A 25,717-nucleotide genomic window follows, 5' to 3' on the forward strand; every position below is an offset into this window, starting at 1 on the left:
CAAACTACACTGGTCTCCTGATCCCTTCCCTGGAGAAATTACAGTAATACACACAAACACATGCTCAAACATGCACAAACAGATTTACAAGCATAAAGAGAGGCATGTGCATTCTCACAGACACAAACCCACACACATTTTTGCTCCCTGCCTGACTCTTTACATACACACACACATTGTAAAACTGCAATCATATTCAATTAGAAAAGAGATACAAGTAAAAAATCTGCAACTACAAACTTAAACTAAGAGAGAGACACACACACCTACAATGTAGATCAGAGCAACTTTCACACGTTCATCAGGGGATGAAGTGGTGCAAGTCTCGGCTGGTCTGGCCTGATTTACTGCTCGTCTCTGAATTGATTCATCTGGCCTATAAATCCCCAGGAAGCCTTGTACTGTGTCAGGTCAGAAAACACACACACACACAGACACACTGGTGCACACAAAGGTGTAAAAGCATGAAGATTCTTCCTCACAATATATCCCAACTTTGGTGGTTTTGTTAAATTCAGTTAATTGCTTGTGTGTGCATGTTGACTTTTAATCTTTACCAGTGTCTTCATGTTCCTTAATCCATCTTTTTTTCATCCCATCCTCCCTTCTTTCCTTCCTTTGCTCTCTCTCTTTCTCTCTCTCTGTCTCTCTGTCATAAATGCAGAGTTGTGATGTTTAATTCAGACACAAATAATGTATTTTCTCAAGGATGAATTATTCACAGGTTGGTTATCAGCACAAAGTTCTCCTTCTTCTCTTCTTCTCTCTATATCTGTCCATTTCTTTTGCCAAATCCCACACATACAAATACTATAGAGTTACCGCTATAGATGCCAGTCAAATTTATTTATTTGTTATCCGTTCATCTTCTCAAAGTTGATCTCTTGCTGGCCCTGAGAAGCAGTGAGAAATACCTGAAAACTCAAGGGATGAAATTTCCCACAACCAATGTGACATTAATACCTAAAATTGGACTTAAATGTCTTTGCTTATTTAAAAAATCTTTGATGTGGGAGTGCAGCACATTCAGTCACTGATGAGTCATGAGTCATGAGTTTGTCTTAATGCAGTTTGTCTTGATGCAGTTTGCATTTCACTCAATATTACAGATATTTCACTTATAGTGTCCGAGAAATGCCATTGCCTTGTAAATATTTTTTATTCACACTTGTCTCTGTTTTAAGCACTGGTCTTGCAGTTTGATTTTCACCAAAGTCCAGTTATGTTTTTAGTCTTCTACCTGTGTGAAGTAAACAAAATAGAAGAAGTTCAAGGCAGTTCCCAAAAAGAACTCAACACTCTCCAAAAGACTATATCTGTTTGATATTGGCAGGAGATCTGACACTGAAAGGAGAGGACTTGAAACAGTTATCACCATTTAAGGGTCTGATTGGCAGTAACAATGGGGAAAAGCTATTGGATCAGAGTCAAGATGCCAAAGATCGTCACAGATAATCCTCCGACACAAATCATGAGAAAAGTATAAGGCTGAGGAAGGTTGGGAAGAAGACAGTGTCTTATTTTGATGAATAAAAGTGTGAACTTAAACTGCTCTCCCATACAGCACAGGCAGAAGTAAATGATTCGTATTTATGAACTAGAGCCCATATTAGTTTATCGCTGATACAGCTGGGTGACAAATTAAAGGAAAAACCTGAACAAATGATTGGAGAAACATAATGAATGCAGATGCTTCCACACAGGCGCACTGCATGGTACAATTAAGCAATTAACATCCAATCATGCTCTGTGGCTTGTATAAAAATGCTGAGCAGGCCCAGTTGATTCTGATTTTGTATCAAGATGACAAGAGGAAAAGATCTAAGTGACTTTGAAAGAGGGTTCATTTTTGGGGCACGGATGGCAGGAGCTTTAGTCACTGAGACTGCTCAACTTGCTCCTGTTTCAATAGTGACTAAAGTGACGTCTGCATTTAGATCTATGGGAAAGACATTAGTAAATAGGGACAGAAATTGTGGTCGACAGCTCACATTTGATGACCATGATTCTCATGCATTAATACAATATGTGAGGAAAAACAGAAGAGCGACAAGGTGACTGAGAAAATCAACGTAGGACGTGATCAGACTGTGTCAGCAAGAACAGTCCGTCGACAATTACATAGAGAGAGATATTATAGCAGGGTTGCAGTGCATAAACCCCTCATTACAAAGATGAATGCACACTTGAGAATTCAGTGGTGCAAAAACCATAGGCACTGGTCTACGGAGATGTGGAAAAAGTGATCAGTCAGTCAGATGAATCATCTTTCACCGTATTCTCGACAAGTGGGTCAGTGCATGTGAGGCGTACACCCAGAGAACAGTACAGGCCTGAATGCTTGACCCCTACAGTGAGAGGATCTGGTGGCTCTGTTATGCTTTGGGGGGCATTTTGCTGGCATGGTTTGGGTCCACTTGTCCCCTTAGAGGGAAGGGTCACTGCAAATCAATACAAAGTTGTTCTGAGTGATCACCTTTCTCCTATGATGAACCATTTCTATCCTGATGGGAATGGTCTCTTCCACGATGACAATGCCCCAATTCACAGGGCACGAGGGGTCACTGAATGGTTTGATGAGTATGAAAATTATGTGAATCATATGCTGTGGCCTTCGCAATCACCAGATCTCAACCCAATTAAACACCTATGGGAGATTTTGGACCGACGTGTTAGACAACACTCTCCACCACCATCATCAAAACACCAAATGAGGGAATATCTTTTGGAAAAACGGTGTTCATCACTCCAGAAGAGTTCAGAGACATGTAGAATCAATGCTGAGGCTCACTGAAGCTGTCAGGCGACACGTGGTGGCCCAACACCTTACTAAGACACTTTATGTGGGTTTTTCCCTTTAATTTAGGACCACAAATAGATGGTTTCCTTTTTCTGTCACACATATAAATAAAATGGATTTCCTTGAGTGAAGCTTGAGGGTATAAGATAGCTAACACTCAAATACCAGATTGAAAACTTATTGATTAGTAGTAGTCTTGGGATTTAAAACTATGTTTAGTCTTTAACCTGATTTAAACTCTGCTCATGACACATGTATTTCAACATCAAAAACCTCCCTAGTGCAATTTCTAAGATTGAAAATTAGCTGTTTTCCACCTTCATGGCTCCCTGCACAAACACAGACAAACCGAGAGATAGAGTAAAACCCAGCCGGATAAACACACACACACACACACACACACACACACACACACACACACACACACACACAAAACACCTACTCACACACAACAATATGCAGCCTATTCATGCCAACAGATGACAGAGTGCATTGAGAAAATGCCAAAATGCTGACTACTGAGGGAGAGAGAGCACGCGGCTGAAAAATCTCCTATGTCAGACTGCAGAGCTGGCAGAAAAGAAAAGCATTGTTGAGGGCACACACACACACACACACACACACACACACACACACACACACACCTAGGCAGCCTGTGTGGTGCAAAAACTGGAGCAAGGCGGCAGGGCATAACACACGCACATATGTACGCACACACACAGCCTGTGAGGCATTGTGGCGAGACGGAAGCATGACGAGCTTTCAGAGAGAGGGAAGAGAAAGTGAAAGAAAAGGAAGAAAGAGAAAGGAGAACGAAACAGAGGTAGAGATAGATGAAGAAGGATAAAAGAAAGAGAGGGAAGGAGGCTCCTGGCAATGACTTCTTGTCATCTCTCTTTGTATGTATTCCCATCATCCATTTTCTTTATTTCACTAATACTTCACCATTCATTGTCAATGTCATCTGAGACCTCAACTTCTCTTCAGCTGGTTAAAATTTCTTAATGAATAAAGGGAGAATGTGGGATAGAAGAGAGTGAGAAATGAGATTTGAGGAGGTGACGGATGGAGACTCAAGGCCAACAAAGACTTTAAATTCTGCAAGCAGCTAGATGAGAAAGAGCTTCATCAGCGTGAGGTGAACTTCTGAAAGCCGAAGAACTGGATTATAAAGTTATTGTCACAACACTATTTCACCGTTTGCTTACCTTGTCTGTTATGATTATTTTCTCATTGTATGTGATGTCGACGGTCCCGATTCCAGTTGTAAGTGTTAAACATGTTTAAAACAATCTTAATAAGAACAAAGGGCAGGTGATTCGAATCATTAGACACAACACACTGTATGATTTTATCTGCCGACTGCCAACACCAAATGTACAAGAGCGAAATGCATTTGTTCAGTTCAGACATGATGGCTAATACATATTTAAAATCGTCTGCATAATGGTTGTGTGTTTCCCTGTTAACACTCTGGCAGGATTAAATAAAATCTGATGGTGTATCACAGCTATTATGACAGCTTCTATTTCTATGTCCTGCTCTCTGCTCCCTCAAAACTAAGAACTGTCAAAACGATTAAAAAGTGAATCAAAGTTGAACTCACAAACTTACATTTAAATGTTCTGATTTTGAAAGAAATTTGCTTTGTTTTTAATGCTGGTGTGACCAGGATCTATGACAGAGAACAGGAGGCATGAGCGGGCTGAAAATAATGAAAAAACAGGGAGAGAGAGAGAGCGGAGCAGACACAGGCTGCATTCAGAACCGCCTACTACATATTACCAATGAACGCAGTATGCAGTCTGTACTACATACTGCATACTGCTTTTCATAGTAGTATGCGATGTGAAAATGTTGAATGTTCAATTTCATTTGCAGTATGCCAGGCCAGGCTTAGCCGGTTTCTGGGTTTGGAAAGCAGAAGTAAACAATAGTACGGCTAATGGCAACAGCTGAGATGACTAACTAGTCTCACTCGGCCAGCAGCTCCTCACATCTTCAAAAACATCGGAGCTAATTTCCAAACAGGCGTTATTTGGATAAACTGACCACATATTGGGAATCTAAATGGACACTTTCTCATCTGAAAAAATATTAAAACTTAATAAAGTGACATATTAACAGTCCTAGAGCGACTTTAGCCTGACTCTAAATCTACGTTGTGTTGCTGTCTGCCATTTAAAAAATGACTAGTTGTTGTGACTGTTCCAGTTGCATTGTGGGACATGGTTGGCAAGGTAGACTAGTTGAATAAATACTGGAGATTTCTTCTGAATCAGTACGACATCTGGGTATTTTTGGCATACTACAGATTTTGCTTTTGTTTGCATACTACATGCTACATTTTGGCCAAATCAGTATGTACTGTTAGTATAGTCGACTGTGTTTCAGCACTGCACAGGTGAAGCACCGGTGAAGGAAGGAAACACCTGAAGGAACATAAAAGATTCATCACTTGCACTGTACAGTAAACACACACACACACACACAAACACACAAAGGCTCTAACGTAGGGCATTGTTACTGTCTGCTTTCTCTTTCATATGAGTGGTGTGTGCGTGGACACATACATTTCCATGTGTGTGTGCTTGTGTGTATGACATAGAGAGAATCTACAGAGTGATGGTAATATCCATTCAGGAAGGTGTCAGCTTTGGGGTGTGTGTATGTGTGTGTGTGTGTGTGTGTGAGGGGGGGTGGGGGGGGCACGTGTTGACACACGCCTACGTAACCTTGGCAACCAGCAATCGCCGCAGGTGCAGATGAAGCACGTTGTCGAGGCGAGCAATTATCCAGTTAGAGCCCTCCCCTGAATCATCAAATACAGAAACATAAAGTCACACAAACACATGCACAAGCTTTTTACAATAAGAGACACATACATCAGCCACATGACGGGTCACATGATGGGTAAAATCTTTGGAGGCACTTTGGGGACGTGACACACACACACACACACACACAAACGCCAAATATCACTCCAGGCATCATGTTCTCTCCATCTAGCTCTTCTTTTTTCCGTGTAGCCCATTTTTCTAATCTCCATTTTCATATTCAGGAAACAGCATGTGGCTGCCCCTTCTTTCTTTCTCTCCACTTCCACTGATACATCCTCTAAAAATACTCTTCCTCCCTTTTTTCTCTGACCTGTTCCTTATTTCGCCCCTCTCGCTTTTCCTCTCCTCTGCTCTCCTCTCCTTTCCTTCATCCATCCATCCCTCTCTTTCTCCTCTCTCGCTCAGTATGAGTGCTAGCTAAGGCCCAGCGGGTTTTCTAAGAGAGGTATGACACACCACAGCAGCGCACACACACACACACACACACACACACACACACACACACACACACACACAGATGTGATATGAGGCAGACAGAGGGAGACAGAAAAACAGAAAAATGCATGCTGAGCAAGTGCACTTGCACACACACAGGCAGGTCATGCAGAGAGAGACTCAGCTACTGCTGCTGAAGAGAGGGGCCTGTGGCATATAGACCCGCCTCCCTTTATTTTCACCTCCTCCCTTTTCTTTTCTATTTATTTCTTTCTCTTTTACCTCACCCTTCTTTGTCATATCTCACTTGTTTGTCACGATCTCGCTCTACAGACAAAATAGAAAAGAGTACAGTCTGCTGGCAGGGAGTAACAGCCTAAGAACACACACACACACACACACACACACACACACGGTATTAAAAAGTTTGCTAATAACCTCCTACACAGCGCAGTCTGGCTGGCGGATTTAAACCCACATTGCCTGGGTTTTATATTCCGTCTTGAAGCTAACAAACATAAAATTTGTAAAGACAACTGCTCCAGGGCCAACTATCAGCCACAATGCACAGTTTAACAGAGCATTTGGGTGAGGCAAATCACATTATGGTTTATGACCACAGTAGCAAACTACTTTTTGTCTGCACCCCTGGTAAATCCCAGGAAGTTTGTCTAGCAAACTGACCGGCCACAGCCACAATTTGGCCACATTTAGCTGGGAGTCGGTGTTAATCTCCAACCCTGTTTATAACTCAAGGTGTTTGCACTATCATTATAAAGCTTGGTATTCATGTCAGGATCTCTATTTTGAAAATGCATGACACACTGTGCGCCCGAGTACCAAGGACGTAGGTGTTGGCAGCCACAGGGGACAGTGCAGTTAACTGCTTTGTTTTGCCCTTGATGAAGTTACAGGATATAAGTTAAAAGCAGGGAAGGATATTAATGTTTGTCACCACACAAATTTGGTCGATTTTAAGTGCTTTGCATTTATAAATCCAATGATTTTAAGCTTTAATGTAGCCTAAAATGTTCACATCAATGTCTACAGCAAATACTGCAATGCTATTGACAACAATAACTTTCTCTATAGCGCATTTGGAGACATGAAATAACACTGTAAAGTAACAGTATCACTTTACTGATGACCTGTAATACAAATCATGCAATATCAAGAATCTATGAATAGGCCATTATATGTTCTAATACCTATAATTTATATAGTGCTTGAGTTGTAGATAAACAATAGCTTCTAAGAGCTTGTGAGAACTGGAATAAAGACACAAAAATAAATATGAATATCGAAATCAACCACACATTGCTCCATTATTTTCTTCTGGTCAATGTTTCTGTAGAGCAAAAACATATTCATTTTGTGTTTAAGCTTTGTCAAAATTTGGAGGTTTAGAGTGGTGATGACCATGTCTCCTCCAGCTATAGAGCGATATTGTGATATTACAGAGTTTGTGCTATTGGCTTCAATATTTTATGGGTTTATGTTGCAAATCTAGAATATTTTTTCTTCTGATCATCATTATTAATATATTTTTCTTGTGATAATGGATATTGTATTCAGCATTTATGCCAATAATGTGTCCTCAGCATTTATGCCAATAACGTTTATTTTATTGGAAAAGGAGAGAAAAGACTCTGTGTGACCTGTCCACCAGTTTGAGCCCAAAATGAGGGAGATGTATAGGAAGATGGTCAGAAAGAGAGGATTAGAAAAAGACAGATAGAAGTGGGGATGAGGCCTGGTGATATGAGGTAGAGAATGGGGAAGCTTTGGATGAACTTTTAGGATGCATTTCTGAACAAAATTTGATTTTCTTCCTTGTTTATTTCAATGTAGTCAAATTAGAAAGGAATCACTTTACACATACTTTGGACAGGAGGAATTATTACAGCGACCAATAACTTTTTTATTTATATAGATTTGTACTAAATTAAAACAGATTTGGAAAATCCAAACCTATCCTTTGAGGGGAAGGAGAACAGAGAAGTGGAAGAGGAGAGCTGTTGTGCACGGCTGCTTCTTCCCATGTAAAAACGTCTGTTTGTGCAGCTCCTCTCCCTCTCTCTTATCCTCACCTGATCACTGTTGCCTCTCTCCTCCTATATCGCTCGTTTTCACTCTCGCCTCTATGTTTCTCATCAGCTCTTCCTCCCTCTCTCTCTCTCTCTCTCTTTCTCTCTCTCTCTCTCTCTCTCTCTCTCTCCTTTGCTCTTTCTCAACCACTCCGCCACACTCCACTGGCTTCAGCAAACGGCTCCCCTGTCATATTATCTCACACACACACACACACACCGCACACACTCAAACACACACACACACATATATAGAGAGAAGCCTACAGAGATAACGCATATAAAAAATATACTGTTTACGCGCAAAGACCACATATACACAGATGTGTTCTTCTATCTGTGCACATGCACAACAAAACACAGAGACACACACACACACACACACACATAGACCGAGGCTACTCTGGGGGTGAGAGATGCCCTCTGCAGGGGATGAAAGTTGGTCAAGAGTAAAAAAAGATACACTGTTCTCTCTACCTTTGATACCATATTTGATCATTTTCATGGATTCATGCAACATATCTGCTGCTAGAAAATATTTGTCTGAATATACACTCATATACTCGCAGTTGAGACTAAAATTAATCTTCGATCACAAGCGATACCAGATGTAAGACAACAGCTTCAAAGTGATTATTTTGGTTCTTTATGAAAGACACATGAGAGAAATCTTTACGCTTTACAGATAATTTTATCACTGCAGTCATTTAAGGACACTCCACCCTCTTATAAAACTATATATCCACTGCTTGTATACTTGCACATACAGTGTAACAACACAGACGTGACACAGGGACACATTTTTTAATACTTCTCAAATTAAACTGTGGCATATAGTCATTATTATAACGTATGTGTGTGTGTGTTTGTGTGTGTGTGCTCTCTGTCTTGAGGCTTTGGCAACAGCGTACCAAGCCAATAAAGAAGGCTAAAATTAATTAAGAAAGACTTTTACTTTATTTGTTGTACATTAACATTATTATGAGTATTTTATGAGTGTTATGTTTTATTACACATTTACAGCTAGTTAATCCTCTCAATATTGGGACTGATGAAATGTTGATTGATAGTCTCTGGAAATGTACATTTATTTAATGGTTTGGCAGTAATACATTTATTTTCTGGTTTGGCAATGATAAAGTAAGTGAAAGAGGAGAGAGGGAGAGAGGCTGTTGACACCAGACAAAGAACACTATGTGGCCGTTTTGGAAACGCTCTACCAGCAATTCCAAAACAACAATAACAACAACAAAATCGCAATAAAAAAATACTAAACGTTCATTGCCAAGTTAGAAGACTGAAAGGGGCTTCTCTAGTTGACTTTCCTGTGTTTCCTGTGTGGTCCGCTCAAAGGGTTAAAGCCCAAAGTGAACTGAATTGTAAGAAGTTGGTTTCCAAGGGAAACTGTTCGCACCGTTCCAGCTGAGGCGGAACAAACCAACTGCCTGACACGGAGGGGGTAGGGGTGATTCGATAAAACTACGGATTAATTCCGCACAATTTCGCCTATAAAATATTTACCTACAAATTCCTATTACTTAGAACATCTCTACAACACGCATATAGTCGTTGTTTGATGTTAAATCCGTTTTTAACATTTGAAATGTATCTTCAACTACTTGCCGCCACCCCTCCCGAGCGAGCAGAGTGCCGGGGTCCCTGCCAAGTCGGTTTGAAAAGAGCAGACAAAGGCTTTGAGCCCAGGACGCCCCTCTCTCTCCCTCACTCTGCTTTCAAAGCCAACCTAGGTCTATCTTTACCGCTTTTCTATCATGGAAATGTTTTTTAATGGGTGGCGCTAAGAGTGTCGGTCTTATTTTTACTTTCATATACTGAAATGTACGACCGTCTGGATCCCCGCTCGGCCGAGAGAGGAAGGCTTTTTGTAGGTATAATACAAGGAAGCGTCGTCTGAGAGAGGGAGAGAGAGGGGGAAGGATTGACGCTTTTTCCTCCTCTCCTCCTCCTTCTTCCTTTCGCCCCCCTCTCCTCCTCCTTTTGGCGGAGAGAGGGGTTGAGGCAGGAATAAACGCTTTTTTTGGTGTTTTTCTTTTTCTTTTTCTTTTTTTTTTAAATGCATTTGAATCCTACTGCGCAACCAGACCGGATCACGTGGGATTGGAGAGAGTTGGATCGATTTTGCACAGTTCAATGTGAGAAAAAGAGAGAGAAACAAACAACTCCTATTTCTTTTTTACTTCTGTGGATAACTGGGACTGTTGATACTTTTGCATAATTGAAAGAGAAGGGGGTGTTTGAGTGGGTTCTCTTTTTCAGCCTTGGGGGTGTGGAGTATTAATTCTTATATGCCTGGGTTTTGAAAAACAATGGAGACGCACATTTCGTGCCTCTTCCCGGAAATTTTGGCCATGATTTTCAGCTATCTGGACGTGAGGGACAAAGGCAGGGTAGCCCAAGTGTGTATCGCTTGGAGGGACGCATCCTACCACAAGTCAGTGTGGAGGGGGGTGGAGGCCAAGCTGCACCTCCGCCGGGCCAATCCCTCCCTGTTCCCCAGCCTCCAGGCCAGGGGCATCCGGAGGGTCCAGATCCTCTCCCTGCGCCGCAGCCTGAGCTATGTGATCCAAGGAATGCCTAACATCGAGTCCCTCAACCTTTCCGGCTGCTACAACCTCACAGATAACGGGCTGGGCCATGCATTTGTGCAGGAGATCCCATCACTGAGGGTTTTGAACCTGAGTCTGTGCAAGCAGATCACAGACTCCAGTCTTGGCAGGATAGCCCAGTATCTGAAGAACCTGGAGGTGCTGGAGCTTGGTGGCTGCAGCAACATCACCAACACTGGGCTACTGTTGATAGCCTGGGGCCTCCACAGGCTCAAGAGTCTCAATTTGAGGTCCTGCAGGCATGTGTCAGACGTGGGGATTGGACATTTGGCGGGCATGACCCGCAGCGCAGCAGAGGGTTGCTTGAACCTGGAGTACCTGACTCTCCAGGACTGTCAGAAACTGACGGACCTGTCACTCAAACACATTTCCAAGGGGCTGACCAAGCTTCGGGTACTGAACCTGAGCTTCTGTGGGGGGATCTCAGACGCGGGGATGATTCACCTTTCCCACATGGCCTCCCTGTGGAGCCTCAACCTGCGCTCCTGTGACAACATCAGCGACACGGGGACCATGCACCTTGCCATGGGCACCCTAAGGCTCTCCGGGCTTGACGTTTCCTTCTGCGACAAGATAGGGGACCAGACCCTGGCGTACATTGCCCAGGGGCTGTACCAGCTCAAGTCCCTGTCCCTGTGCTCGTGCCACATCTCTGACGACGGGATAAACCGGATGGTGAGGCAGATGCACGAGCTGAGGACTCTGAACATTGGACAGTGTGTACGCATCACGGACAAAGGGCTGGAGCTCATAGCTGACCACCTGACCCAGCTGGCGGGCATTGACCTGTATGGATGTACCAAGATCACCAAGAGGGGACTGGAGAGGATCACACAGCTCCCCTGCCTTAAAGTGTTGAACCTGGGACTCTGGCAGATGACAGAGAGTGAGAAAGTGAGGTGATTGGAAATGCTTTTTTTTTGGTTTGTGTTTTGTTTTGTTCTTTTTGTTTTTGGGGACAGAGTTGGGGCATGAGGAGCTGGAGGAGGGGGGTTGGATGGGCGGGGAAATGTCTTTTCTTATTTAAAAAGAGAGAAAACCTCCCTTTTCCCTCCTGTGTGGTTCTGTAAGGTGTGCTTCTCCCATGTGACCAGAATTTTATGGGTTTTTTTTTGTTTTTTTTTAATGTTTCTTTCTGTTGGCCTTGCAGGATTTAAAGTAGTGTTTGATATGACTTAATATTCTGCCTGATAGGAAGCAATTAAAACTTACTTTTGTTATGAGCTCATGAAAATCCCTGTTAACAATTGTTTAGATCTCTTATTGAGTTTTAATATAAATTCTGACATTGGACTGGAGTAGCTGCAATGCAAATCAGCTTGTTTCACACATTAAAAAAGAAAAAAATCAAGTGTCATTTTCTTGACACCAGTAGAATAATCTGCTTAATTTACTGACACCTGCTTCCAGAAAATTCTTGAAAGTGAAACTTGCATCCATACAAACCGGCAGATTTTTCATTTTGAGCAAAGTGAGGTTTTACAACTTGAGACTTTCTTTTTTTTTTTTTTTTTTTTTTTTTTTGACAGTGAGTCAGGATTTGAGACATTTTACGACTAATCTCCGCTACAGCCATCACGCCTAAAAAACCATTTGGCTACCTCGTATGTGGTTGTTTTCAAAGGGTGTACACTGTTTTAAAAAAAAAAAGAAAAAAAAAAAGAAGAAGAAGAAGGAGAAGAAGGAAAGCGAGAATGAGAGACTGGGAGAAAATGTGCCTAGAGGGACTGTGTCTGCCCCCTCCCCCCATCCCCACCCTTCCCTCCCCTCCTTCCATGAGCAGAGCTGGAGAAAGGAGACCAGGACACAATCTAACTACCTTTGTTAATTTTCCCCCCATAAACAGCAACAATTTCCCAGAGAGAGAGAAAGAGAGAGAAAGCTGTAAAATCTATTCAGATTACAAGAGAACGACGCTTTATGCAAAAACAAAACAAAAAAAAAAACTCTGCTTGTGTGCAAGAGCTTTTTAAATTGTTTGTTTCCTTTATTTTTTAGGGATAAAGTCCAACTTTAACGCCCTTTAGAGACGTGTTGTATTCAAGCTTTGACCAATATAAAGGAGACAAGATTCTCAGCTTACCCTTAGAAGAAATACCTGGAGTATCCTATAATAATAATAATAATAATGATAATAATAATAATGATAACAGTGATAATGCAATAGTGATAATGCGAGATAACACATAACCAAAACGCATGATCAGGCTGTTTTTTTAACACAATATATATAAACTTGTGAGTATATTATAGGAATACTAAGCTTTAGGTGTTTTTTTTTTTTTTTAGGGGATGCTGGTGGAAATAAATGTCAGCGAATGTCGTTCAGAGTGTCGTACTTCAAATTGAAGTGATTTCTCTTTATAGATATCTTATACCCTTTATTGATTGAAACGAATCAGGGTTTTTATTTTCCCACGTTAATGCCAACACAGGTCGCATTCATATTCATGTTGCTCTCACCGGTGTAGAGAGGAGGGTAGAGATATCTGTTGTTTTTTTGTTGTTGTTGTTGTTGTTGTTTTTTTTTTTTTTCTCCATCTCTCCCTCCTTCTCTTTGAATAAAAATGCCCCGAGTCCATTTTGGAGACATATGCTTAGAATAAGGAGCAATCGATTATTTTCTCTCTCTCCGTCTCGGGTTACAAAACGGAATGCGTCTCTCTTTCTCTCTCCACATCTCTCTCTCTCTCTCTCTCTCTCTTTCACACACACACACACACACACACTCTTATACACACACACATGCACACGCGCGTGCGCACACGGAGGCCTGTGTGCGCGCGCTTTAATGTAATGCAATGACCTGCTAGAAAAATTAATATACGGATGTGCGTCCTGCTGAAAAAGCTGTGTGTGTTTGAAAATAAAAAAGATGTACTGTATATTATGTGTTTGTAAAGAAAAAAAAATGCAGAATCCCAAAATTAAATTGTTTTATATTCTTACGGTTAAAACAATTAAAGATATTTATATAATGAACGAAAAGAGCGGTGTGGACTACTTTTGTGTAAGTGTGGCACTTCATTGTTGTCACTGTGCTGTCTTGTTTGTTTTTTTTTTTTTTTTGTGAAAATATCAGTTTCAAAAGGGTAATTTGACTCCCACAGGACTGTTATGTTCTTGTCCTACAATGATAGCGTCCATATTCAGGTGCATTTATTACAATATTTATTTGAATGTACTGCTCCTAATAACCACCCACACATCCCTTGAGTATTGTCCCTGATCAGTCCAGTGTTGCTTCTTAAAAGGGCTGAAGAAAGAAAAAATCTGTTGTGTTGTTTTATTATTTACGAGGAGATTCAAAATGGATGCTTGCCGTCTTGATTTGGCTGCAATGCCTGTGTAATTAATTATCACCAAGGCGTTTATTATAGGAAGCTGTTCTACCCTGCTGATTTTTTTAATCATCATCTGTTTGTTTGTTTTTTTGGGTTTTTTTTTTTTTTTCTCGTCCCTAAATGCAACATAAAAGGTGTTCAGCTCAACTGGGAGGGCAGTTGAGTTTCACATTCAGTCTCAAGGTTTCAAAGCAGAGTATTTGGTGGATTTCATGGTTTAAATGGAAGGTTTTTGGGGTATTAGTTTTGGTTATTTTTGCAGTGTTTCATTTCACATGTGGCAGGACTGCGTCTGTGTGGCTGCATGTGCGGAGTAATGAGATCTAAAGTTGGCTAGAGCAGATTTCCCTCTTTCTGCTTTCCATCAGGACGTGTCCTGTGTGTGAAGTGACACATCACACACACACACACACATACACACAGAGAGAGAGAGAGAGAGAGAGAGAGAGAGAGAGAGGGTTGCCAGGCCAGTCAGTAGCCATTGTCTGTCTTTAGAAGTTAGGAAGGCAGGTTTTGGTGGGGGATTTTTTTTTTCTTCTTTTCCTCTCTTTCTCCTCCTCTTGTTCAGTCACGCATACCAGATCCTAGACCAGGCAGGAGACCCCCCCCAACTCTCCTTGCCCCCCCCACCCCCCCCACCCCACCGACCACCACACACACACACACACACACTTCTTTTTAACATTCCACACCATCATTCAAAGCATTTAAGCATTCTCTCTCTCTCCTGACTCTCTGTCCATGGGGATTTGGGGATAAAGGCCTGCAGAGGGATTGTTGACCACAGGACAGAGAGGGCCAGAAAGAAAGAGACGGAGAGAGAGAGAGAGAGAGAGCGAGAGAGAATGTCAGTGTGGCCTTTGGTCTTGTGCAATAACACTGCAATGAGTGCATACTGAGATATGACAGCAGCTGAGATATGACATTTTGTGCTGCTTTGTCCCAGAGACATCTAAAAACATGTCTATAAGCCAAAGAGAGAATAACAAATCTAACTTTTTTAACAGTTAAAAAGTTAACAACTGCGCTATCAGCTATATTTGCTTAGTGTTATATGTGTTGTGCCTTGTAATTGTTGGTTTGGTAGGATCCTGAATGTTGCAGCAGGACACTGGCAACAAAAGAAATAGATGTAAACTCTAGATGTTACAAGAGGAAAGCGATGTGACACTGGAATAAATGAAGTATTGCCAGATGAAAAGGGAGGTGGGAGGCGTACAACATAGCCGATTGTTTCTTTATCATTTGACATTTGGGTCTGCGGACCTTTCTCAAAAGATACAGGAGGCTTTGCCATGACAAGGTCATATCATGCGTGTCTGCAGAAAGGTCCGCGGGCTGAAATGTAAACTGACAAAGATACAATCAGCTTCATTCAAATGATAATGTGATACTTTATTAATCCCCATTGGGAAAATCTCTTTTTGTCTGCCACCCTCCATGGGGAGGTCAGAGGTCAGGCTCAGCTCCAGAACCTCGCTGCTGGAGCTACTGGGGATTCTGTGTCTTGCTCAAGGACACATCAGCAGTATGGAGGATTGTCATGTTTTTACATCAGGTCACCCTGCCTGCCTGCCTGTCTTCCCTCTCTTTTTCTTTGTGAGTCCTTGGTGGTGGTGGTGGTGGTGGAGGCCATCTGTGAAGCACCGGTTGCTCCGATATCAAAAACTCTTTTTTTTTTTTTCTTCCGATTAAACAATTCCCCCCGAACAATCTGTGAGGGGAATACAAACTCGTCCATTATTGTATAAGTTTCAGTCTCAATTTGCATTTTGAATAGAGAGAGCTGAGTGTGAATTAAGCTCTGGAGTTTCACTGCTGGGTGTTCTGCATTACATTGTTACAGTGCATGATATATCGCTCTATTGTATACAGAACAAGTTTTACAGTGTATGAAAAGAATTGTGAACTAAGTGCTGAACATGCTACCAATCTTTTATCGGCAAGGAGATAAATATATTTCCCAAAACACTTAGCCTCTCCATGTTTGGATTAATCTTCTGTGCAGGTCACTAGTTTGACAGAGACACAAAGGCTGCGTTCACACTTGTGAGCCATGCATGAAAAAAAAAACGCAGCCCTCTCATTTATTTGAATGAAGCCGGTCATTGACGCAGTGAGGCTACCAACGCAGAGAGCTCCGGCAAAACAGTGCAGGGTTGTCTGTTGAACAAGAAAAGTTGAACCAGGCTCAACTTTTTCTGCAATTGCGACCTGACGTCAAGGTGCTCTGCTGGCCGATCACATGCATGCAAGAGGCCATTAATGGTGGATTACTTACATCGTATTTCTACTTTGCGATGACAGATAAAATAGTTGCTGCCGTGATAACTTTACAGAGTTGTAACATCCTGTCTGTCAGTATTACACAGCATTTTTCACTGTCTTGGTGCCTGATAATCCTTTAAACGTATTAATAAGTTACTACAAATTGACTTCCTGGATCATATTTCATCTCATCGGTACCTTAAACAACGCAGCCAGTACCGTTATACTGCGGGGCTGTTTTCGGTCTGAATCCCCACCAACACTGCCAGGTTTGGAGGTTCCTTTTTTTTCCAATGTAACTCGCAGGTTTCAGCGCGGCAGCCATTCGCAAAATGTGTGCACTCATTGCACTGTAAGGCAGCTGGGATCAAAGCACGCACCAAATGGCTTTATGTTAGGAAATACATCTTGCTCTCAGTGTGAGTCTCTCTTTAAACTCACAGATCCTGCCTGTCTACATGATTGGCAGCTTTTAAACAAGTTAATTCAAAAGCTAGCAGGCAACCCAAAGTATACAAAGGCCCACATTTTTGCCACATATAGGTCGGCTGAAAAAACCTTTTCATACTATAAATGCTGCTTTTGCATTTGAACTTTGGTGTGTGTGGTGTGTAAGTTGTAAAAGTTGAACTGTGACTCGTCACGTTGGTAGCTGTGCTCTGAACCACATTTCCTGTTAGGGAGAGAGGAACAGCAGTGCGTGTGTGCGTGTGTGTGTGTATGTGTGTGTGTGTGTGTGTGTGTGTGTATGTGTTTTACTGCTATCATTAAAGGAATAGTTCACCATTAAAAGGGGAACTGGGGTTCTTCACAACAAAGCAGCAGGGGTATTAGCAGCAGAGTGCTACTGCCCTCCCCCACATCTCTCTGTCTTTGGCTCCTTGTCTGTCTCTCCTGTCTGCCGCGTTGTCTGTCTTACTGGTCTGTTTTTAGGTCTCTGCCTGTCTGTTTGTCAGCTTTCATCCCCATCTTTCTTTTTCCTCTTAACTTCTTTCTTCCTCATTTTGAAGCTTTTTCTTTCACTTTTTCCCTTCCTGTGTCTTCATCTCCACCTGCCTAACTTCCCACTCTTATCTTTCGTCTTTCTCTCTTTTTTTTTTTTTTACCTGGCTTGGTTTTCTCCCCCCACCCCCCATCCCCTTCCTCCCTTCTCTTTCTTTCTCCCTTCCACCTCAAACTTTATTTTCTCTCTCCCTTTCATGCCCGGTCTCCCTCTTCCCCCTCTCACCATTTCCATTTCTACCCACCACCACCACTCCTCCACCCTTCCTCCTTCCTCCTCTCTGCGGCATCTGGTGTTGAGGTGTCGCTGAGGTACAGTAGACGGCTCTTTGAAGTCCCTGGGGCCCTCGGGGGCTGTGTGTCTGCGTATGTGTGTGTGTGTCAGGAAACTTTTTTTTTTTTATCAGTAGTTCCAGTCAAGAACATTTGGCGTTGCTTTTGATTTGGGCGTCTCTAATGATGAAACGACCTTTGCTGTGTAAGTGTTCATGCATGTGTGTATGTGAGCGTATTTCCTGCTTATGTATAGCAGGGGAATTTAAATCCCTATCTAAGTTTCTGCTTTTTTGATTCTCTCAACCAATCAAAACTGGACAACAGTTAAAGGGATAGTTCAATGTTTTCTTTTTACACACACTGAAAGTCAGTGGGACTTTATGCATTTTGTCATTATGAAATGAGTTTGATTAGATTCTATGAGCCATTTGGGATATAATACCACATAAAAATGTAGGATAATGACAATTAAAACAACAGAATAATCATGAAGTAATAAGAGGAACATGGTATGATCATGATGTAACTTACTGGGTTTTGGGCTGGCACAGAAAGAAGGGGGGAAGAGCAGAGGAAAGGCACCTCTGTCCTAAAGTCTGCTATAGTCAGCACCCAACCTGGAGAGAGGAGAGACAGTTTTGGCAGTAAGGCAGAGGAAGAAGAAGAGAAAATCAAGGAGAGTGGTAAAAAAAAAAAAATAGAAGAGAGAGAAAAAGGTAATTGAGGGCGAAACAGATGAGAAAAAAGTAAGGTTGGTGAGAAAGAGAGGGAGAGAGAGAGAGAGAGGAATCTGTGAGTCACTGTTTGACTGTGGGCTGCTAAAAGTCGGCTAGCCATGTTAAAATACCGTCTGGGCACACACACACACATGCATGCACACACGCACGCACACACACACACACACACACACTTGCACACACATACAGCACCAAATGCTTCTAAAATACAGAAAAACGCCCCAAATTCAAGAATGGTTGGCACAACACACTCACATACACACACACACACACATATAAAAAAAAAAACTTTATGCAAAAATCCTGCTGCTGCTGCTTCTCTCTCTTCTCTCATACTTCGCTGCCCAACAGACCAGCTAATTATTTTCAGTTGGACACCAGACACGCACACACCTCAGCTGCACATTCCTCAGAAAGTAATGAGCTGCTTTGCTACAAAGGTAAGAATTTAGGGGAAGGTCACAAGTAATTCTTTCCATTTCAAAAAGTCAAACTTTTGCAGCAAAAGAGGAACAGTGACATCATCCAACCCCTAAATGATTAATTACTGATGATTTTCTCTAAAAAAGATTGAAGTTGGTGGATTACAATGAGTTCTTTCTCTAGGGGAACAGTCCTGGCCATAAATGAAGATATGGTTTCAACTCATCTGGAAACACATATGTTGATTACTGTTTTTGATTACTTGGTAAATCTTTTTGTCTATAAAATGTCAAGAAATAGTGCCACTAAGAGTTTACAGCCACAATATTGGCTCTGTAAGGCTGTGTTAGCTATCATTTTCTAAGCAGCACTAACCACAAAATATAGCTAAGGATACTGAATTACATTAGTTTTTCAGGTATTTGGTCCTAAAACAAAAGATTGGGTTAAAACCTAAATGATGCTGGTAGGTATAAAGTTAAGAGTTCACCAAAGTAATTACAGTTTATCCAGAGGAGGACATTACATGGCAATCCAACCAGTAGTTGTTGAGATATTTCAGTCTGGACCAGCTGACCGACATTGCTATCCTTAGAAAAAGACCATCACAAGCTATGACCAACAGTCCAACACCCAAAGAGATTCAATAATATAAAACAAAAAAGCAGCAAATCCACACATTTGAGAAGCCTGAACCAGTGAACGTATTTGTCCTTGAAAAATGACTGAAGTGATTAATTGCTTATCAAAATAGAATCGTTTCAGCACTACTTTGGTGTATTTTTTTTTCTTCCAAATTTCAAATAAATGGACTGTCATTCAGTTCAACCAGAAAATCATTCAGTCATTAACTCCTATGGGTGTTCAGCTGTTTATTCATTTATCGCATGCTGTTATCAGGTCATTTATTGCTGTAGGCCCTTTGCTCATTAGGTAACAATGCAGATACCATTTTATATTTCTTATGTGTTACAGTCCCAGAGATTGTCTAATGCAAGGTTTAAGAGATCCTTAGGCTTTTTCTTCAATATTTGCTCTACCTGTGTGAGCCATGTTACTCAAATCATCAATGTTATTGCATTTTATACACCTAGCATTAGCCATTCTAGGCAGTTTTGCTCGATCAATGTTAGATCCAGCAGATTGGCTGCTTCATTCACAATCAAACCATGGACGTTGTTGCTGAATATTTTATAAAAACCTCGGCAATTACAATGGGAGAGTGAGAATTATGCAGCATGTGATGTTGACTTCTGCTCCCTATTCCTGCTTCATTCGACAGTACCCAGAGGAGAAAGGCAAGGAAGAGGACGGACAGGGAGAGAGAGAGAGAGAGAGAGAGAAAGAAGGGGGATGACATGTGGATTCTTTTTGGGTTTCTTTGTCTCGATGTGAAACCACGTGAAGCTTTGACAGAAATGTGACAGATACCTGCAATGTCAAAAACCGGCAGGCTCACACACATTCTAATTTGTCAGGTGAGACAGTGTTTTGGTAGCGTGGGAGGTGTGGTGCGCTTGTGCGTGCTTGTCTTCCTGTCTGTGCACATGGGATTGAAAGTATATGTGCATAATGCATGTACATAGACACTCGGTTGTGTCTCTGCCTCGCTGCCGGCTCTCAGTACCTTCCTGTCAGTTCAGCTTGTCATTCAACCATCAATAAAGAGAAACTTTTTTCTTTATCTTTATTCTGTTTAAAATTTGTCACGCTTTTCTCAGACAGGAGAAATGGGCAGAAAGGGAGACAGAAAACTGTAGCAACAGTTGAGTGGAGTTTTATCACATGTTTGACAGGAGATGCTGTGCAGTGGAACACAGAGATTTCACTGCGTTAACAAGGATGATTTTTAGGGCTTTTTTGGGGGGGTAGATGTTAGGATTGTTTGGAGGGCAACAGTAGAGAGGAAAGAAAAAGAGGAGGCGTAAGGAACATGTGATAGAGGTTGAAAATTGGCTTCCTGACTAAAACCTTCGGTGTTGGACTAGTTTGATTCACCAAAGAACCCCAGAGGAAACAATCATTTGACGTTGACACAACATCAATTATAACTTGTGATAAGCTGCACACCACTGGCAATACAAAGCTATTAAGGGAATAATTCTACATTTTTGGGATAAATTCTTATTTGCTTTCTTGCTGTGAAGATCAATACCACTATTATGTCTATATGGTAACTTGAAGAAGCCAGGAGATGGTTAGCTTTGCATAAAGACTGTAAACAAGGGGAAAAAGCTAGCCTAGCTCTGTCTAGGAGTTAAAAAGTTAGCACCTCTAAAACTCACTAATCAACATGTCAATAATGTTTAATCCATACAAAAGTGTTAAAGTGTTAAAATGACAAGTTTTGGTTTTAGAGGGGATTATGTAATAGAACAATTCTTTCTACTTTTGGTCACAACCAGGCTTATTGTTTTGAGTCTTTGTGCTAAGCTAAGCTAACAATCTCCTGCCCGTGGCTTCAGATTTAACAGACATATGTAAGAGTGGTATCGATCTTCTCATCTAACTCTTGGCGAGAAAACAAAAAATTGTATCTCCCAAAATATCAAACTATTCTTTTGACTGCATATCAAAACTACTCAACTACTCAATTATATGCCTGCAGTCATGGTGGTTGTATCCCTGTCCGCACGTAAGTCATATATTAAAATCACGTCATTTAGTATTTCACTTATGTAAATTTGGATGGCTTGACTTAATGTGAGAGACACGTTAAAACAGAATAGTTATAATCAAAGCAGCAGAGGTAGAGACATGTTTTAGCTTCTAGTATGGGTCAAACTCTAAAAACCCTGAATCCTACAATTTCCAAAATACAACTCAAAATCACCTTTTTATTAGACCCAACCTGCCTGATATGTCCATGTATTTCGAACTCTGTGCCCCCAGTTTGTAATGCTTTAAAGTTTTAAAGTTTTTTCAAGTCCAAACTGAAATAACCCAGATGACATCACCCAGGGTTATTTTATTAAACATCATAATATTTTATCACTCCTTGGAGTCCTTTTAAATGACAGTATTATTAGTGACAGGCCATGTTTGATTGGGCCCAAAAAGTGACATGAGCTGCGTTTTAACTCTGTCCAAGCTCGGTACCCCAGCAACATTTCTTAAGCCAGCATCCTTTAAAAAGCCAAATTTTTCTGACGCCTCTGACTATGCATATTAAAACTTTGAATAACAAATGAACAATGCAAATTATACTTCTGTAAATTATTAGCTTTCATGACAGGAACAAATAAATGGGCCTAAATTATGAGTAATTATACACCACGGAGAATGAAATGGAAAGCTGCGAGGACAAAAGTTTGACGTAGTTGCCGTGAAAATTGTATTGTTTCACTTATTCTAATTCAGATCAAATATATATTAACTAATGATGGATAAAAGGAAGTTCAAGCCCAAAGGAAATAAGAGAAATTAGAGCCCAAACAGGTCTGAACTTGTCCGCACCTGCACTGAACTTGATTGAGTCGAGAGTCGGGTCAGTTCCCGTTCAATCCAATTAACCAAGGAAGTGGACATTCAAACCATAAGAAAATCTCCATCAAAAGGTTATTTAATATTCAATCTATAAAGGTATTATTGAGACAGAGTAGCGAGCTTATCTCCCTGTAAATGAATTACAGTTTCAATTTGCATGTTGAGTGAATTGAACTGAAAGTGCCTCAGACCCAGAGCGTCCACCAGAGAGCTGTGGTGTGCCTGCTGATAACCAGCCTGCCAATTCAGGATTTGGCAAAAGCAACATTTACATTTCTATAAAAAAATATAGGTAATTGTAGGTGTGTAGATCTGGAAGACGTCTCTGGTATGAGCTGCAGGAGACCGGAAGCTTGTGTTGGAAATAATCCTCCAGCCTGCATCAATACTGTGTAGCTGGATTTTCCAGATTTCACCAAAAGAGGGGCATGTGTTTTAATTTCTGTCAAGCATTTGCAGTATATATAATTGGGGCACATGTCATGTCTAAAGGCTGCACTCACATATTTGCCAGCAGCCAGGCTTGTCTGACCGTGAGTGGTACAGATTTCATCCACTGCTGCATTGACAGATGTGATTGGACTTGAAAAAAACCTTGCGGTAACAGGTTTGTTTGCTACTCGAACGCGGCGTGTTTCTAATACTGAGCTGTGTGAGTCGTGGTCGGAAAGTCAGACCTGATTTTCCATGTCTCCGTTTTAACGAGGGAGGGAAGCGTAATTGTAAATTGTAAGCGTGAACTCAGAGCCAGCCTCTGCAATTTTAACAAACAAAATAAACTAAAAGGAGGAAGAGACATACAGTATATGATTTGATGAAAGAGAAAAGAGTCAGATAATTAGTGTGGTTGTGCAAGAAAGAGATTTTATTTAAAAAAAAACAAACGAATTGAGAAATAGAGGCACAAAGAAACAGACATGGGAGGTGGAGTAAGAGAAGATAAAGAGAGAAACTGAGGATGGAATACAAAGAGGGGCAGTGTGAGTGTGTGTGTGTGTGTGTGTACACCAGGTGTGTATCTGCCGTCCCCATGGTCCTTCTAGCTGTCTTCTCCTATTGATTAGTTCATATTGATCCTGGCACATACACTCTGTCACACACACACACACACACACAGACTTACGCACACACACACACACACACACACACACATACACACACACACAGCATGGTTCACTTGATTTAGCCAGGCTTTGACACAGGGGACATGAGGGTACATTGTTAACACACATGCAAGCATGCAAGCAGGCACTCACACGCACACACACACACACACACACACACACAATTCGCCTATCATTTGGTCTCTTAAAATGACAACCATCTTCTCTCTCTCTCTCTCTCTCTCACACACACACACTCACACACTTGTCAAACAGCACACACTTACTCTGCCTGTTTGCTCATGTGAATTGGCTGTCTGGCAAACAGGCAGGAGAAACAATGAGAGTGTATGAGACAGACTGTCAGAAGAAACTCATGTGTCTTGTACAAACCCGATAAATCTTGTAATCTGTTGGAGATTTCTGGAAACTGAGGATTTTTTTGATTTTCCACCAACTACTATATACTTTGTTTTAGATGTTAAAGATCATTTTACCCTAAATTTAAAGTGTCTGTAATCAATATACTTTTACATACATTAACAATAGATCACGTGACTACTTGTATGTGATAGAGGTTGCTCGTAGTGACAAATCCACAAATAGTTATCACTCAACTCTACAGTTCCCCTCAGTTCTGTGGGACTTTATACCGACTTTCAGCTCTTTGTTTTGGTTTTACTGCTCGCAACTTAACTGTTTTTGGTTCACTCTCACAGCTCTCATCAGTGTGGTTTGCAGTGTGTGCAGCAGGCAACTGTTTTCAGCAAAAAAAAAACAACTCTAAAAACACTGCCTGCCCTTCACCACATGGCAGACAGACAAAGTTAGCGACTAGCTGGTGAACATAATGGAGCATTTCGTGGCGTAACACTTTGTTAGCTAGTTGGTGGAGATCAAAAAAGAGCTAAAAGGACAGTGAATATAGACTTTGCTAACAAGTTCAACATATCATCTTAGGGCTGCAACTAATGTTCATTTTCATTATCGATTCTATTCTCGATTAACCAATTAGTTGTTCGGTCTATAAAATGTCAGTAAAAGGCGAAACATGTCAATCACTGTTTCCCAAAGCCTGAGGTGATGTCCTCAAATGTCTTGTTTTGTCCCGACCAACAGTCCACAACCCAAAGATATTCAGTTGACTATCATAAAAGAGACAAAGACACCAGAAAATATTCACATTTAAAAATCTGGGAACAGAGAATTTTGATATTTTCTTCAAAAAATTACTTGAAATGATTAATCAACTATCGACATAGTTTCTAATTAATTTTCTGTCAATCGACTAATCAACTAATAACTGCAGCTGTGTATCAACTTAAAAGATGATATACTGTATGTAAGTGTTGTGTTTGCAGCTTTTTCCGGTGTCCCTAAGTGCCCCACCCAAAAAAAAACTGTTACTGGATGTTTAATTTCAACATTCTGTGCTTCCACAAAAAGTTTTTGTGTTGCATCACATTCTGAAGCAAAACATTTTCACTGTGAGACAACCATTAGCTATCAATTACAGTCAGCTGCTGTAGCCGTAGCCTACAGGCAGCAGCCGAAAGAAGAAGGTTAGTGACTTAAAGGGTCAACGGTGCAAATCCCCAGACTGGCTGGTAAAAGTGCAGGTGAGGTGAATCAGAAACAGTCTCACCTCTTTCAAATAAAAGGAGGAAAAAAAAAATTATACAGTCAAATCAAGGTGCCCTTGAGCAAGACACCTCACCTCCAACAGCTCCTGAGCTGCTCAGTGGCAGCTGCGGGAGACGGTGTTTGTTCAGGGCAGCTCCCAGTGCGACTGTGTGGAGCTGAATGAAGGTGAAGCAGGGCGAGGCTGATAAGCATGCTCGCTCACTCCTACATTTACAGTGATGGGAGACGGAGAGAGAAAGTACCATTAAAAACTATGTGGACACATTGCTTATCAACACTCCTCTAATGAGGGGGTTTGACTTGTCATGAGCAGAATGATGCATGATGGGACATGGTGGCAGGCCCCTGACATATATCAATATGTATACCCACATTTATATACACCATACAAAGTCTTTTTTTATTTGTCCTTCATCCAGGCTCTTTGCTAGACTTCCTTTTTTCCCTCTTTGTCTCTGAATCAGAAGAAACGTCACTGTCTGTCTCTGCCTTTAGTCTTTTGTGTACATGCAGACACGCACACACACATACAGTACGTGCACAGACACACAAACACCTGCACCCATGGAGACACACACACACACACACACACACACACACACACACAGCCTGCCTTCTGCTGCTGTGATGGCTCTGAGCTGTCAA

The 25,717-nt window shown here is 41.4% G+C and overlaps 2 protein-coding genes across 4 annotated transcripts in view; one reads left to right on the plus strand and one right to left on the minus strand.

Moving 5' to 3' along the window:
• The window catches only part of wnt5b (wingless-type MMTV integration site family, member 5b), an 88,437-nt gene that overhangs the window by 25,508 nt on the left and 37,212 nt on the right, over positions 1-25,717 (minus strand). The window contains exon 2 of one of the 3 annotated variants that reach the window (XM_067581230.1): positions 18,211-18,296. The exons of 1 other annotated variant lie outside the window; for it this stretch is intronic. Coding sequence is in view for 1 of the 2 variants with exons in the window: in XM_067581227.1 (XP_067437328.1) it covers positions 18,211-18,549 (339 nt within the window). In the remaining variant the exon portion in view is untranslated. Of the gene's footprint in view, positions 1-18,210; positions 18,696-25,717 lie in introns of those variants that run through there. One more of the 3 variants, XM_067581227.1, reaches the window with a different exon arrangement.
• fbxl14b (F-box and leucine-rich repeat protein 14b) lies at positions 9,832-13,677 on the plus strand. Its single transcript, XM_067581234.1, has one exon. It carries the CDS (start codon positions 10,490-10,492, stop codon positions 11,690-11,692), a length of 1,203 nt encoding a protein of 400 aa, XP_067437335.1. The 5' UTR covers positions 9,832-10,489; the 3' UTR covers positions 11,693-13,677.

Source organism: Thunnus thynnus, chromosome 23 (genome assembly GCF_963924715.1).
Source record: "Thunnus thynnus chromosome 23, fThuThy2.1, whole genome shotgun sequence".
Classification (NCBI taxonomy): domain Eukaryota; kingdom Metazoa; phylum Chordata; class Actinopteri; order Scombriformes; family Scombridae; genus Thunnus; species Thunnus thynnus.